This window comes from Coffea eugenioides, chromosome 10, assembly GCF_003713205.1.
Source record: "Coffea eugenioides isolate CCC68of chromosome 10, Ceug_1.0, whole genome shotgun sequence".
NCBI classification, from domain to species: Eukaryota; Viridiplantae; Streptophyta; class Magnoliopsida; order Gentianales; family Rubiaceae; genus Coffea; species Coffea eugenioides.
This window is the reverse complement of record NC_040044.1, coordinates 14,059,416-14,076,258: the sequence shown is the minus strand read 5'-3', so window position 1 is coordinate 14,076,258 and position 16,843 is coordinate 14,059,416. Positions and strand designations below refer to the sequence as shown.

General features: G+C 35.8%; 2 protein-coding genes across 3 annotated transcripts; one reads left to right on the top strand and one right to left on the bottom strand.

Annotated features, from left to right (window-relative positions):
- Window positions 1–1,714: 1,714 nt before the first annotated feature.
- LOC113750472 (flavin-containing monooxygenase FMO GS-OX-like 5) lies at window positions 1,715–3,009 on the bottom strand. Its single transcript, XM_027294439.1, has 5 exons — window positions 2,935–3,009; window positions 2,678–2,751; window positions 2,437–2,572; window positions 2,166–2,339; window positions 1,715–2,008 (listed from the first exon to the last, which is right to left on the bottom strand). Exons 1-5 carry the CDS (start codon window positions 3,007–3,009, stop codon window positions 1,811–1,813), a joined length of 657 nt encoding a protein of 218 aa, XP_027150240.1. The 3' UTR covers window positions 1,715–1,810.
- Window positions 2,723–3,608, top strand: LOC113750891 (translation initiation factor IF-2, chloroplastic-like). Of its 2 annotated transcripts, none has more exons than XM_027294832.1 (3): window positions 2,723–2,848; window positions 3,007–3,113; window positions 3,286–3,608. In XM_027294832.1, exons 2-3 carry the CDS (start codon window positions 3,036–3,038, stop codon window positions 3,454–3,456), a joined length of 249 nt encoding a protein of 82 aa, XP_027150633.1. In that variant the 5' UTR covers window positions 2,723–2,848; window positions 3,007–3,035; the 3' UTR covers window positions 3,457–3,608. The 2 variants fall into 2 exon arrangements, with proteins under 2 accessions (XP_027150633.1, XP_027150632.1); XM_027294831.1 differs by having other exon boundaries at window positions 3,000–3,113.
- Window positions 3,609–16,843: the final 13,235 nt, after the last annotated feature.

The window sequence follows — 16,843 nt, the reverse complement described above, 5'->3', positions numbered from 1 at the left end:
TAATACGGATAAACTAGAATATACTAAATCTCTTCTTTATATGCAAAATAGTCACTACAACAAAAATGGCTTTTCCTGACATGTCTGTAGGGACACTTGTTGGTTTGTGTCATTATAGCACTCCTATCATGACACTTATTAGCAATTCAATAATATATAGTCTAATTTTTTTTATTTTATTAGATATAAAAATAATAATGTGCCTTTAGACTATCTAACATGACACTTGAGAAAATGTGAGATATACCAAAAAAAAAGAAAGACACTAAACGGCATCGTTTGATTTTGGCGGAAGATTCATTCGCTCTAAAACACTCAAAATTTTCATTCTGCCGGCTAAAACACTTGCTCAAAATTTTCATTTTCCAGCTCCACCATTTCCAGCCCCCCTCTCTCTGTCTCTCTATCTCTCTGTTGTCAGATTCCGATGTAGTTGGTGGGAAAAATGGGTAGCAGCCAAGCAGCAGTTTCCATAAAGCTTCAACCGTGGCTCCCTCAGGCAGCTAACAGCAGCATCAGCAACAAAATCTCTCTCGAAGGAAACCCACTTCCAGGTCATCGTCATCTTCTTCTTCAAATTCGGCTCAACAAATTTCTCCCCCGACTCGAATAGTTTATCGAGAATTGTCTTCCAAGTCCAATCTCAATTTGCCCTTTTGGCAAATTTCCTAGTTCATTGGCTTACTTTTACTAATGGCAATCTCGTTTTTTGGTCTCGCCATTTTCCTTTTTCTTACCCTTGACTCCGATTTCACCTCTTCCCCCGTCTCTACCGCTTCCGAAGGTGTCCAGGTAAGCCAAAAGCCCACTTACTACTTCAAATTCGTGGTTTTTGCGTTCCTATAGTTACACAGATATGCAGTGCATCTTTGTGTGTGTGTATGTTTTTCCCCCTATTTGTTGAAATTGTACGCGGAACGTTGTTTTATAGTTATTTTTGGCTCAAAATTTTGACCAAGTTTGTGCTATTATAGGCATGTGATGGTTATAAATTATAGCGCTTCAGAGGTTTATAAGCTAAAAGAGGACAGGGAAAGAGGAAATGGAGTTGTTTGTGTAGAATTAGTAATAGCCTTCGACATGTTTGATGAAATGCCTCGATAATCTTTGTTGAAAATCTAGTTGGGTGTCAGTTAAAAATTGCTATTTGGATTTTTTAAAGAGCTGATTTATGAATTAAATTTGATTTTTTTTCCTGTTTTATAGTTTGAGGTTTCTGTTGTGTGGCAAAAATAAAAAATGGTGTATGATGCTTTGAGTTCTAATAGTTGTATAATGGGGCTTTGTGCTAAGTCATTCTTATTTTGTTCGGCATTGTGATTTTGGTAGATTACTTATGGGTCAGTGATCATGTAGTTGACGATTACTTATGGCTGGTGCACACCTTTTTGTACAGTACATTACCGGTTTAAGCCTAGCTACCAAAAGCAGCATTCTGTGGACAATATCTTGTTCTGTGGTGCAAGAACAAGCTGTGGTAGATGGCTTTTTCTTCCTTTAACTGATGCTAATCTTTTTGTAGTCTTTTAACTGATACTGTTCTTTACAATATATCCCATTTAGCTAATGAGTTTAAGATGAAAATATAAATAAAGTTCAAGGTATTATTCTCATTAGCTGGACAAAAAATGTAACATCTAGTCCTCTTATTCAGCTTATTGGGTTGCAAGTGTTACGTTCATGAGAATTACAGACTCGTGACACTGCATTGCCACTATTCACCAGTCTATATGATTTTGAGAAAATCAAGGATTAAACAATAAACAAACCCCATCAACAAATCAACCAATTAGAAGGGTGATTTTGATATCTAGCTACTGGGAACTTTTGAAAAGTACTGTGAAAAATCAGCTTGTGCCTGTCTGACCAAGTGTTCATCTTCCCACTGGTCTCTGTATGTCTCAGGCTGAGACCTCTTTCTCATGGAAGTTTCAACATACATCTGCTTTCTCCATTCTTCAGTCGGCAGACAACCACACTGAGCAGCCAACCAATCGTCATATTCGAACTGGCGATATAAAACAACACATCAGTTGAGTTGGGCAGAAATTAAAAACTCTAGCCTAGGTCCATGGAAAAGCAAGTGCAAAGAGGGTCACACTGGTGAAAGATGACAATGAAGAGCTGCAGCGAAATCAAATCAGCAGGAGGTGAGCATTTTCTACCTGATAACCAGCCATGTTATGAGTATACCGCTTTGGAGTGCCAGATGCTTCCATTGATGAGTAGAAAGCTTGAATATCAGCCATCATCTCCTTGGGAGAAGGAAGTGAAAGCCGACCACACAGAGTACCAGCTATCCACTTGCTCTGAAATTCAAACAAGGGGAAAGGTACAACCTAGCAGTCAAAGGGAAAAAAAATCGCTTTTATCAATTAAATGCATTATCAACCAGATCAGTTCATAAACTGAGAACATGGAATTTTTGCAAAAGACCTTCCACGGCAACCCAACGAATGAAAGCCATGGCGCTAAAGCTGGAGGAAAAATATGCTTGTAAAGTGGCCCCACACGGTTATCATCCACAGCTACAATGCCATTAATTTCAAGGAACGGAAAGTGATATTTGTACCTTAAAGAACATGAATAATGATTTATTGCAAGTCGTCAACTAGAATCGCCAGTTAATGAACCTTTTTTGAAGTCATTATGATCTCATCGCATGAAATAATTTTACCTTTCTTTGTTATTTGATTGTTGCCTATGAACATTTTGTGTGCTTCCAGTTAATTGATCTTTAGGAGAGTCATTCTAGATTTATTGTCCCATAACAATCTTTAGCTAATATATTACTGGTTTTCTTTTGGGTTGGCAGACCACACTTTTGGATTACATCAGGAAAAGCAAGGTATGAATCGATTATTTTTATTGATGTTCACGTTGAGGTACATTATTTGTAATGCCATTATCATTTGATGACTTTAGAAGAAGTACCTTATTCTGTCTTATGTTATGATACTTGAATAGCTGGGAACTAAATCTTAGACAACCTACTGTAGGTGGCAGCATCTGAAGCAGGTGGAATTACTCAAGGCATGGGGGCATACAAGGTACAAGTACCTTTTGATGGCAAGCCACAGACTTGTGTTTTCCTTGACACCCCTGGACATGAGGTAATTAATGATGTAGCACTGGTTCTAACTTTTAACTGCTTATTCATGCAAGTTTTTTTTCTTTTTTTAAAATTTTTATGTCAAATGCTCTTCTTGGAGATTTTGCAGACATATCTTAAAAGGCCTTTGTCAAGATGAATTATCTAACATAACTGTAAAAATGGTTGGATAGGCATTTGGAGCAATGAGAGCTCGTGGAGCCAGAGTAACAGACATTGCTGTTATTGTAGTTGCTACTAATGATGGAATTCGACCTCAAACAGAAGAGGCCATTGCTCATGCCAAAGCAGCTGGAGTGCGAATTGTTATTGCTATAAACAAAGTGCGCTTGCATTTATTCTGAGATTTTCCACTGTGTGTTGGCTTGTATATCATTTAGTCTCATTTGCATTCTGCTTTTGATGTATGAAACATGATGACAAATCTCCTCTTGCTTATGGGAGTTGGCATTTTCAGTTCTCATAATCACGGTACTGCTCAAGTTTGATGTTTCTAGATTTTTGCATCATAGCATATTATCTTATATGCATTCTGTTCTTTGGGATAATTTTAAAAGTCCTTTGGGTTTCTGATTGATGGAATGTATAGCAGGGAGCACTACCTGCAGGTTGCTTCTATCTAAAAAAAAAAAAAAAACTCCGGACAATTAAAAGTGTCAGCATAGAATTCGATATTTTAATATTGTATTATACCTATCCTGACACTTTCAATTATCAAGAAAAGGGATTTCTGTTGGCAGATGGAATGTTATAACAGCATAGTTTTCTTGACATGTTGAATAGTATGAGTCTATCCCCACATTGGAAGGGACAACACTCGCCCTAGGTGTGAGGATAGATAAAGTGTCAGGTTAAATTATCTATACTGACACTTTTAAATGTCGTTAAAAGCCATTTTTGTTGTAGTGAGTAGAACTCATCAGCTATGATGTGTGACATCCAAAGTATATGAGTATTAGGATGATCAAGTTTATTAGATCAATCCACATAGTTAAATGTCAATGGATTGATCTCCAAATGACAGGAGTGTAAGTGATCCTTAAATTTAAAATTGTCATAATATCTTAAGTGTGAATTATTACGCATTGACTCTATTTGATTGCTTTTCATAAATGAGTGGTTCAAATCTTTAATGATTGGATATAATATGAAGCATGAAATAATAATGAATAATCTATAGGGATACAGTACCATCTCTAATGATAGAAAGAGGTATCTCATTATTAGCTACTTGTGTAAATAAAATTCGAAATTCTTTTCTCATTATTAGCTGCTTGTAGAAATAAAATTCTTAACTCTAAGTGGAAAGGCCTTAGAAACGTATTTCAAGCATTTCTTCATTAGAGTTATACTTTTGGACAAGAAAATAATGTTAGTCTAAATAAAATAGACACATATTCTAGACTCTAACACTAATATAAAATAAGCATGGTGGGAGATATTAATTACACGGAAAATATTCACTGAAAGATGAATTTGTCTGCTTGACTATTCTCATTAATTGGATGATTGTTATGGATTATTAGATGTCAATTTTGATCTATAAGAATAATTTAATTAATTAATTGAATCAATAATAAATTAAAGGAATTTAATTTATCTAACTTTTATTTATTAAGAATTGTAACTTATACTTATTACCAATATATTTGAGAACCTAATGGATTAAACATATTAAGAACTTCTTCGATTAGACTAAAAAAATTCAAGTAGGAACTTATATGATAAGTTTTAATAACTTATCGTTTTATCTGTGAAACAAATTAAATTTATAGACTTATAGTGCAAATAAAGTTATGTCTTCTAAAATAAAAATTGTATTAGAAGATGGAAACTAAATCTATTTGGAAACTGGTTGTCTTATTTCTATGTGGATTACTATACCCTATTTGTCTATAAATACTCTCATAATCGAAGTTAACAACACTAATAATGTCAATTGAATTGTGTGAAATTTCGTGACTCTAGTGAGAGAAAATAGCAAGAAAAATAAGTTGGTTAGATAGAAATCAATGGATTTTGTCTCTTCTTCCTTAAGCCGATTTAGGGTTAAACCCTAAGTGTTGCTTCATCTTTTCTTCAACAACTTGTAAGTTGTAATCTTGATTATAAGTTAGCATTTTTGTAATTTAAGAAATTTCTTCCCAAAAGGTTTAAAACTAAGGAAATTCATGTGAATTACCGTTAGAGACTGGATGTATGGACAGTTTCAAGTGAATTGATATAACTTCACGTACATCCTTGCTTCATGGTGTAAGGAGATATACACCCTTGAGGTTGAGGTAATGTGCTTAAAGTAACTCATAGTCATATGGAATTAATCAAAGAACGGTCTATTAAAGGAGTAAAAATCTTCAAAATTTGCTAGACTTACCTCTATGATTCCGTAATTACAAGCTTTTCATATGAGCTCCCAAGTTTTGCAAGCGTGTTTGTATGTGTTTGCATTTTTTCTTTTTTGTATAATTATCCATATTTTATCTCCATAAAATGAGGTAGAATTCACCTTGACTAGTTCACAAAACAAAAAACTTCAGAACAAATATACAGATTACAAATAAGGTTTATGTGTAAAGCCCAAATCTTGAAAGATCCCAACTTTCTTTTAATCCCTTCTCCAGGAAATGTTGTATATCAGAAAATTTTGCTAATGTGGCTGCCCACTGATAAGTGAATATTTAACGTACATTTTATATAAAGTCCTTTGTGATCATCAAAACCAATATTTAACGTACATTTTTGCTTCTTCTTTTGGTTGATTTCCATTTCTTGACATATTCGTATCTGATTCTTTGATAGGCAAAAAACACTTATATTTGAAGAGAGTTAGATAAACATTTCAAAGTCCTTTGTGATCATCAAAACCAAGAATAACATTCTCCCCCTTTTTGATGATGACAAAACAAAGGTTTAAAATGAGATTTGATGATTGCAATAAAAACTCCCCCTTTCTCAATAGACAAGAACTCCCTCTTACTTAGTGAATCATAAAAATTTTGAAAAACTCCCCCTCACTTGGCTGCCCAACCGAATTAAACAATTATCCAAAATATGACAATTAAGCAGCCAACATCCAACATTTTACCAATTCAATCCATCAGCCAATCCAAATTTAATCAAATCATCAATCAATCCAACATCATCAATCATCAATCAATCCAGTCCTCTCCCCCTTTTTGTCATCACAAAAGGGCAATCAATCACATCCATCTCATCCACAAACACATTCATCAATGCAAACCAAAAATTCATTACATCCACACAATCATCATTCAAAATACTTAAACATCTATCAAACAGTACCAAAAGAAACATAAACATAATCATAACCAAATGTTGAATTCATCTACATATCCATTGTTGAAATAGACAAACAAAATGCAAATGTCCTAAATGGTGAACTATGTGGATCCAGGTGTTCTTCGAGAGAGCTGATATTGGGAGAGGTCCTCCTCTTCAGTTTCTTCATCATCTTCAGCAGCCTCTTCAACTGGTGCCTTGCCTTTATCTGATGTGGAAGGGTCATGAGGAGTCACAGGAGTTGATGAACCATGGTCTGGAATTGATGAACTTGGATCAGTGGGACGTGGCTCTTTGCCATGTGAAACTTCCTCAACCACAGGTGGGGGAAAAAGAAGGTTCTTTTTGTCTAGGAAGGCTGTTTGATGTTCAAAGGACATGGTGAGCATTAGACCATGTTCTAGAAGAAGAACATGCTGTTTGAGTTCACGAAGGAGCTCAATCACTTCATCATTGGAGGAGGAAGATGCCTTAGTGGCAGACTTCCTGGGATGAATGGGAGTGAGTGCAATAGATGAAGGATCATGTGCAGTCTTAGACCTATGTTCACTAGATGATGCCCCCTTATAAGCCCATAGATTATCCTTAAAGACAAGATTTTTCCTTTCAAAATATCCTTTGGTAAAGGCATAAGAAGATGCTTCTTTGGGACAAACACCTAGAATTGGTACTTTGTAAAACTCAAAAATCTTTTGAAGAAATTTTTCATAAGATAATTTTCTGTGAGAATCAGTGGCATAGCGAAGTAAAAACTTGCACATGACAAAACCAAAATCAATACGAATTTTTTCTCGAAAACAGTAAAAGAGATACAACTCCATTTTATTTGCATCAGTTCTATGGCCATCAGTGGGTACAAGCAGGTTTGAAATGATTGAAAAAGCAATTAGATTCACAGGAGCAAGATCATTCAGTTTACCATCAGCAGGGGAGGAAAAACTTCTTTTAAAATATGTCAACATTTTAGCCCCATCAAAATGATTATCAGCAGTAGGGTGCTCTTCATAGGAAAAGAAATTTGCAATTTTATCCTTTCATCCACGTTCAATGGTAGTATTTAAAATGGAATTCACAGTTTCAGAATCAAAGACTAAGTCTACCCCATTAACCCTGGACATGATCTCAGTTTGGTCAGTGCCTTTCCTAAGATTGGCAAAAAATTGATGCAGCATTTCAGGATAATAGACATTGGGCATAGAAATGAGATGTGACCATTTCTGGAAAGCAAATAGACTCAGAATGGATTCTAAACCTATGTGGCGAAATTCAGAAGAGTTTACAGTTCGTTGAGGGATGACACCTTTCTGGGATATCCAGGAGTGTTTGTCTTTTGCAGCATCATCAAAGAATGTAGGGAGTGTGGCTGATTTTGGAGGCGGTTGAGAAGAGGTTCCCTGTCCAGATTCAGGCTGAGAGGTGGGTTGTGGAGTAGGCCGTGACATTTGACCCTTTACGGCTCCTCTCTTGAAGCGTTTGGATGAACGTTTGACCATAGGAAGATCCTCATCCTCATCCCTGAGTGGATGCTTGCGTCCGGCAGTAACCTTTCCTCCTCTTAGATTCACCATTGTGCGAAATGTGTGGAATGAAGGATGCAAATGATGCACACAGTAGTAGGGAAGTGAATCGCACAGAAATTTTGGGACAAAAAGGCCTTGAACAAGATTTGACAGAGCGGTTATGAGAAAGTAGGGTTTTGAGGGAAATTTGGGAATTTGCGAAATGTTATGCGATTCGGTGAAATGATCAGGAGAAACGAGTCGCAATCGATCAGGAAAAGTTTTGGTTGAGTCAATTTGGGAATGAGAGCTTCAGAATGGTATGAATTTGAGAGTGAGAGACGAGAGAGTTTTCGTCCGAGAGGAAATAGAAGAAGAAGAGTTTGAAGCAAATGAGGAAGAAAGTTACTTTAAAAAGTGTACCGTTGCACTGTCGGACTGCCGAACGAAGTCGTGCGTCCGACATCTTCGTCCGAACAGGTGTTTTCTGGAAAAAATAGCTGAAGAACATTATCGGACGTCCATTCATCTTCTTTCGGACGTCCGAAGACTTTGAGAAATTTTAAGATGATTTTTCGATTATTCCTAATTTTGATCTTAGATGAATGAACTGATCTAATGGCAAAGCTTTGGTAAAAATATCAGCAAATTGATCTTTAGAACAAACATAATTTACACAAATTTCACCTTTTTGAACAAGATCTCGAATAAAGTGGTGCTTTATATCTATATGCTTTGTCCTAGAATGTTGAATTGGATTTTTGGTCAAATTAATAGCACTAGTATTATCACAGAATATAGGCATGCAGTCATATAACAATCCAAAATCATTCAAGGTATGCTTCATCCATAAAAGTTGAGCACAACATGCACTAGCGGCAATATATTCCGCTTCGGTTGTAGACAGAGATATTGCATTTTGCTTTTTGCTAAACCAAGAAACTAAGCAATTACCAAGAAAGTGACAAGTTCCACTAGTACTTTTTCTGTCCACACGACAACCACCAAAATCCGCATCCGAATATCCATATAAAGCAAATTCACAAGATCTAGCATACCAAAGACCATAGTCCAATGTACCTTTCAAATACCTAAAAATTCTTTTAACAGCATTTAAATGTGATTCTTTTGGACAAGATTGAAATCTAGCACACAAGCAAACAGCAAACATAATATCAGGTCTGCTTGCGGTTAAATAGAGTAAGCTTCTGATCATACCTCTATAGTGCTTTTCATCCACATGATTACCTTCTTCATCCTTGTCAAGTTTTGTAGAAGTGCACATAGGAGTTCCAACTTGCTTTGAGTCCTCCATGCCAAATTTTTTCAGCAATTCCTTGGTATATTTTGCTTGATTTATAAAAATTCCCTCAAGGGCTTGATTTATTTGAAGTCCAAGGAAGAAATTTAATTCTCCCATCATACTCATTTCAAATTCACTTTGCATAGTGGTGGAAAAATCCTTGCATAGATACTCATTAGTAGCACCAAAAATAATATCATCAACATATATTTGCACAATAAGAAGGTCATTTAACACTTGCTTAGTAAAAAGTGTGGTGTCCACAATACCTCTTTTGAAACCATTTTCAATCAAGAAACCACTTAACCTTTCATACCAAGCTCTTGGAGCCTGTTTTAAACCATATAATGCTTTAGATAGTTTAAACACATGACTTGGAAATTTTGTATTTTCAAAACCGGGGGGTTGATCCACATATACTTCTTGATCAATAAAACCATTTAAAAAGGCACTTTTAACATCCATTTGAAACAATTTGAAACCTTTGAAACAAGCAAAAGCAAGAAGCATTCTAATAGATTCTAATCTCGCTACGGGAGCAAATGTTTCATCAAAATCAATTCCTTCTTCTTGTGCATATCCTTTAGCAACTAATCTGGCTTTATTTCTTACAACAACACCTTTATCATCTAATTTATTTCTGAATATCCACTTTGTGCCAATGATAGGTTGATTTTGAGGTCTATCAACAAGTGTCCAAACCTTATTTCTCTCAAATTGATTAAGTTCCTCTTGCATAGCCAAAATCCAGTTATCATCCTTTAAAGCATCATTGATATTTTTGGGTTCAAAAAGAGAAACTAATGCAAAATTGTCTATCAATTTTCTAGATGAAGAACGAGTCTTTACCTTTTCGGATGGATCACCAATTATAAGCTCTCTTGGATGATTATGGCTGAATTTCCAAGCATTGGGAAGGTCTTTGACTGAATCATCATTCTCATCTTCATCACCCTTTTCTTGATCATTATGAGCTTCATCCATCATTTCCATTGCTGCTGGTTTAGAAATTCCTTCATCACCAATTTTCAGCTTTTCCATTCCTTCACGAACACCTACATCATCATCTTCACACGACCTTTTGGAATTATCATCATTAGTTTCATCAAATGTTATGTGAATGGCTTCTTCTATCACAAGAGTCCTTCTATTAAAGACTCTATATCCTCTTTTGTTCTCACAATAACCCAAAAATATTCCTTCATCAGATTTTTTCTCAAACTTACCAAGATGTTCCTTTAAATTTAAAATAAAACATTTACAACCAAAGACTTTGAAGTATCCAACCGTAGGTTTTTTATCAAAAATCAGTTCATAAGATGTCTTATTCAAAATGGGTCTCAAAAGGATTCTGTTCATCACATAACATGCAGTGTTTACCGCTTCAGCCCAAAGGTATTTTGGCAAACTACATTCACTTAACATAGTTCTAGCAGCCTCTTGTAGTATCCTATTTTTCCTTTCTACAACACCATTTTGTTGTGGAGTTCTTGCAATTGAAAACTCATGTGTTATGCCATTATGATCACAGAAATCTGGAAAACCACAATACTTGAATTCCGTTCCATTATCACTTCTAATCCTAACAATTTTTAAGCCAAGTAGATTTTGCACTTTAGCAAACAATGAAGTGAAATTCTTGAAGGCATCATCCTTATGAGCAAGAAATATCACCCAAGTATATCTACAATAATCATCCACAATCACAAAGCAGTATTTCTTACCTCCCAAGCTAGTGATTTGAGTAGGACCAAATAAGTCAAGATGCAAGAGTTCTAAAGGTTTAGAAGTTGAAACACACTTCTTTGGTTTAAAAGAAACTTTTGTTTGCTTTCCAAATTGACATGCATCACAAATTTTATCCTTTTCAAAACAGATTTTTGGCAAGCCTCTAACCAGCTCCTTTTTCGAAATTTCCTTTAGTAAATCCATGTTAAAATGACAAAGTCTCCTATGCCACAACCAAGGATCTTCATTTGAAACTTTAAGACATTTGAAGCTAGAAGAATCAATTTTATCAAGAACCACAATATATATGTCGTTAAACCTTTTACCTTTGAACTCAACATTATATTTGGAATCAAGCACAATGCATTCATGCTTTTTAAAAAACACATTCAAGTCTTTATCACACAATTGACTAACACTAAGCAAGTTATAACCTAAATTATCAACTAAGAGCACATTATGAACAAAAGTTTCACCATCCTTACCAACATCACCTATTCCAATTGTCTTAGCTTTCACATCATCACCGAATGTCACCTTTCCACTTGATTTTGATTTTAGCTTTATGAACAAAGAGGGATCACCGATCATATGCCTTGAGCAGCAGCTATCAATAAACCATTTGGACTTGTTTGAGTTTTTTTTCTGAAAAGAGAAAATGTTTGGTACCCTTTTTAATTTTTGGGTCCACAATAGTTAGCATTGTATCTCACTAACCATATGCATTTCATCCCTTTGTTCAGATTTCTTTTCACATAGGAATCTCCTTTCAAATGCCCTTTTTGACAACAAAAATCACACATAATGGAAGAGTCCTTAACATGTACTGGTTTGACATATCTCAATCCATTTCTTCTATATGTTGTGAAACCATGTGCATTTTTGTTGTGTGCTAATGTTCTTTGATGAGCAGTAAGAAAGGTAGATGACATGTTCTTTTTGAGAAAATCTTGTTTTCTTGCTTTCAAAGTCTCATCCAAGTTGTCCATTCTTTTCTTCAAATCACCATGTCTTTCCTTCAGCATTTTACAAATATTTGTCTTTCTATCAAGCTCATTTTGAACATTAAATCCGGCTCTTACAAGACAATCATTGTCAGTCTTTAGTTGTTTATTTTGTTGAAGAAGACTTGTATTTTCATGAATGAGAAAAGTAATTTTCTGTTTTAGCTGCTTGTTTTTATCATAAGATTCCTTCAAGGCATTATGCAGTTTTTCAACAAAGGATTCAAGATCATCATCTTCTTCATCATCACTTTCAGATTGAGAGTGTATGGAAGTTACCTCATTATCTCCAATAGCCATGAAGGCCATTTGAGCTGATTCTTCCTCTTCTTCAACTTCCCCTTCAGAGTTGCATTCATTCCAAGTAATCTGGAAGTTGTTGAATCTTGGCTTTCGATCAGCTTTCCCATCTTTTATTTTCTTCATGGGGCATTCGTTTGCATAGTGTCCAGGCTGTCCACATTCATAGCATTTGTCCATTAGCTTCTTGTTGAATTCTTGTTTTCCTTTGTTCCTTGCATTTGATGAATAATTTTGAAATTGATTGCTAGGTCCTCCCTTTCTAAACTTCCTTTTATTCAAGATTCTCTTGAAGCCTCTTGTGATGAGAGCAAGATCATTATCATCACCATCCGAGTCTTCATCATCCAAGTGAGCTGGATCATCTTCACTTTGAGTAGTCTTTAGAGCAATATTTCTCTTTGCTCTAGCATCCTCTTCCTCCTGCACTTTAGATTTCAGTTTCAACTCATAAGAGGTTAGTGAGTTAATGAGAGATTCAATAGGCACAGAATTTAAATCCTTAGCCTCCTCTATTGCAGTCACTTTATTTTCTCATTCTTTGCCCAATGCATTGAGAATTTTTCTGTTCTTCTCTCCCACGGTGTACTCTTTGCCCAACACCTCGAGATCTTTGATCAAGTCATTGAACCTGCAATACATTTTGTCAATATCCTCAAGAGGTTCAATTTTAAATGATTCATACTTTGTGACCAAGATAGCCTTTTTCTGTTCTCTCACGTTGTCACCACCCTCATGGATTTCTCTTAGCTTATCCCACATTTCTTTGGCCGATTTACAACCTTTTACTCTAATTGATTCATTTGAATCTAAGGCACTATAAAGAACATTCATGGCTTTGGCATTTAATGTGAGATTAGTCCTATCTTGAGCATTCATTTCAGCTCTTCTTTTTGGCCGAAGCAACCCTGTATCTGCATCAAGAAAGTTAGCTTCATGCGGTCCTTCACTCACAATAAACCATAGCTCAATATCAATAGATTGCAAAAAGATAATCATCCTTTCCTTCCAGCTAACATAATTTGAGCCACTGAACATGGGAGGCCTAGTAACAGATTGCCCCTCAACAAACATAGCATGACTAGTTGTCATCTTTACTCCAAGCCATTTGAGCTTAATCTCTAGGAGACCAAGCTCTGATACCAATTGTAAGGCCCAAAGACAACCTAAGAGGGGGGTGAATTAGGTTGATTAAAATCTTAATCAAATTTATGCAATTTTTACTTAATAAAAATTTACCTTCTTTTCTAGTAATGATCAATCAAGTAGATTAGAAGAAGAGAGCAATATTGATTCGAAAAATAAGTATAGATAAGCAATGAGAATTTTATTAAACAAAAAAGGATAAGATAGAATATCAAACCGATTGTCTACCAAGCTTTCCTCAAACTTGAAGACCAATCACTAGGTTGAGCAACTTCTCTTTGATGAAAGATGATCAACTAGATGTACAATGGAGGGAGCACTTCCTCCTTGCCCTAAGCCTCACTTAGTCAAGCTAAGAAGTTTTACAATCACTCAGATAACCCTCAACAAAGCTACACTAATGAAACTTTCAACCACAAGAGAAAAGCTCACAAGAAATTCACACCACTTGGAGAACAAATCTAGATTTGGAGACTATTTTCTAGCTAAAATATCTCTTGAGATCTTGTAAACAAAGTGTGCAAAAGTCCTTATCTGAATCAGAATCGTTTGTATTTAAAGGGAACCAAAAATGGGCTTCATTAATACTTCCAACGGATAGAAGGCAGATGAAGAGTCAGCTAGCCGTTGGGGCTGTCGGACGTCCGACGGCTTAGTCATCGTCCGATCCTATCGTCCGAAAATCAGTCAAGTTGTTGTTCGGACGTCCGATGGGATTTTATCGTCCGAGCTTCTGTGTCCGAACGTTGTCCAGAGAGTTATCAAATATTCGTGGAATTTTTAGGACGTCCGATGAGATTGATGTGCGTCCGAAGCATGCGTCCGATCCTTCAGGACGTCCGATGCTTCCTTACGAGCGTCCGACAGAGTCTTGGCAGAGAGTCATCAACACTTTGTGGAATTTTTAGGACGTCCGACACGTTCGCTGTGCGTCCGAAGAGTACGTCCGATCCATCCGGACGTCCGATGCTTCCTTACGATCGTCCGACAGAATTTCCTTCTTGATGTTCTTCATCCTTTCGGACGTCCGACCGATTCCTTCGGACGTCCGACATGAGTGCCCTGTTTTTGCTTCTTCTTTTGGTTGATTTCCATTTCTTGACATATTCGTACCTGATTCTTTGATAGGCAAAAAACACTTATATTTGAAGAGAGTTAGATAAACATTTCAAAGTCCTTTGTGATCATCAAAACCAAGAATAACAATCCATATTTTATCTCCATAAAATGAGGTAGAATTCACCTTGACTAGTTCACAAAACAAAAAACTTCAGAACAAATATACAGATTACAAATAAGGTTTATGTGTAAAGCCCAAATCTTGAAAGATCCCAACTTTCTTTTAATCCCTTCTCCAGGAAATGCTGTATATCAGAAAATTTTGCTAATGTGGCTGCCCACTGATAAGTGAATATTTAACGTACATTTTATATAAGTTTGGCATGAACTTTTGGTAGGATTTGAGAAGAATAAAGCCATATTTGAACTCTTTTGGTGATAATTGATTAAATATTGTTTAAGTGTTCAAAACTTGATAAATGAGTGGATTAACGCGTTAATTTTGTGAAATTGTGAAGGATATTGATATATGAAATTCATGCACGAGATGAAGAAAATGTAAGAATCATCAGGAGGACAAAAGTACAAGGATACTAGGAGCAAAAATGAAGAAAAGGGAAAGAAGTGAAAAACTGGAAATTGATTAGCACGGATCCGAACTCGGATCCGTGTGAACAAAAAGAGCTCCGAGCCCTTGTCTGCTCTTCTGGAGCAGTGCATCCGAGGTCAGCCGATCCGAGCTCGGATCCATATGGAAAAGGCCTCGGATCGATCTTCACTACTCGGATCCGAGGCTCGGATCTGCCTCTCTCTTCTGCAAGTGGCACAGCCATTTTTTCTCACTTTTCACACAACTTTCCATCTATCTTGGGTGAAAGAATTCGGTGGCACATGCTTCTGCAACAAAAGGGAAGACAAAATGAGTTATTGACAAGTCAAAACAACATATCTTTTGACTCTCTTTAACAAAATCTTAGTTGTTGGAATCATGAAGGAGAAAAAAGGTGCTTTCCACCACCTTTTATGCAGAGAAGCAAGGAGAAACAAGGAGGACCATACGTAGGGAATTTTTCCTCTTGTAACAAATTTCTCTCTAGCTAGAAGTTCTTGAAGAAGCACTTGGAGACTTCAGTTGTAATCATCTTGTACAAGACATAGCAGAAATTTGAGGGTTTCACCATTAATTGGCTAAGCTTTTCTTTATTTTTCTTGTACTTGTACTTTATGAGGTTTGCATTAATAAACTTGTGAGTTTGATTGTTATATCATTCATGAGTAGCTAAATTTCTTTATCTAGGGAGTAGATGAAACCTATGGCTAAATGATATGAATTGAATGTGATTTACACTTGTTGTATCTTGTATTAACTTGTCTATTTGTGCAGTTGTAATTACTTGTTATTGTTTGATCACCAATAGCATGTTTATAGTTGTTATTATTCAATGAGAATTGGTAGTAACAATAGAAACACATAAGTAGAGCTTAAGTTGTATGTTCATGAAAATAAAGGTACACTTAAGTGGATTACTTAGCATTTCATGAAGGAAAACAGAGTAGAACTAGTATTTCACCATGAAAATAGGGAAAACTGGACTACTCTAGGCCATTTCATCATGAGAATGAGATCTGGTAATATTGGAAATGAATCCCTAATTAAAAAAGGATTGTAACAAGAGGTAAATCTATTCATTTGTGTTGTTTATGCCATAAGTGGAATTTACATCCCTAGATTCAATTTTGAGTGAAAGTTCTCCATTTGCATTTAGCACTTATTAAACCAGATTTGTAGAAAATAGCATTATAATCTTCTTGCTCAGATTTATCGTAAGTCTAAATAATAGAGAAAATAAGGGCCTAGTACTTGTTTAAATTGCTCCTTGTGGGATCGACCTGATATTTGCCCAAAACTACTAAGTGACCTGTATACTTGCAGTCCAACGGGTAAAATTCGGAAATAAACTTGCATTGATAAAAAAAAAAAACCCCGTCACCCACAAAAGAGATGCATAGACAGAATAAAACTTTATACTCGAGTTATTTTAGAGGTGGTCTGGTAACCCTAGAAGAGGTAAATTAGTGGGATATGAGTGTAATAATGCTAAACGCATGCACTTGCGAGAATACTATTTGAACGCATGCTAAATGACGATTGCTGTGATTGTGTCCAGTTGTGGTCATTATTGATAGTTTATCTACTGTGATTAATGATGATTAATATGGAGAATGTTTTCATGCTAGGGTTCAATATATGGTGGATGATCTTTATCTAGTCAAATGGCAACTTGTTTTCTTTCTTGTGATCACTAGGGTCAGCCCAATGACTAGCAGAGAGTTTTTAGAATCTTTTTCACAGTCAAATTCAGGGTTTGAATCCTGTACTTGACAATTAAAA

Coding starts and splice junctions, on each gene's coding strand:
- LOC113750891 (XM_027294832.1), top strand. CDS start 3,036: ATGGGGGCATACAAGGTACAAGTACCTTTTGATGGCAAGCCACAGACT. Junction 3,114..3,285: donor TTGACACCCCTGGACATGAG/GTAATTAATGAT, acceptor ATGGTTGGATAG/GCATTTGGAGCAATGAGAGC.
- LOC113750472 (XM_027294439.1), bottom strand. CDS start 3,009: ATGCTGCCACCTACAGTAGGTTGTCTAAGATTTAGTTCCCAGCTATTC. Junction 2,340..2,436: donor TCGTTGGGTTGCCGTGGAAG/GTCTTTTGCAAA, acceptor TTTGACTGCTAG/GTTGTACCTTTCCCCTTGTT. Junction 2,009..2,165: donor ATAACATGGCTGGTTATCAG/GTAGAAAATGCT, acceptor TTATATCGCCAG/TTCGAATATGACGATTGGTT.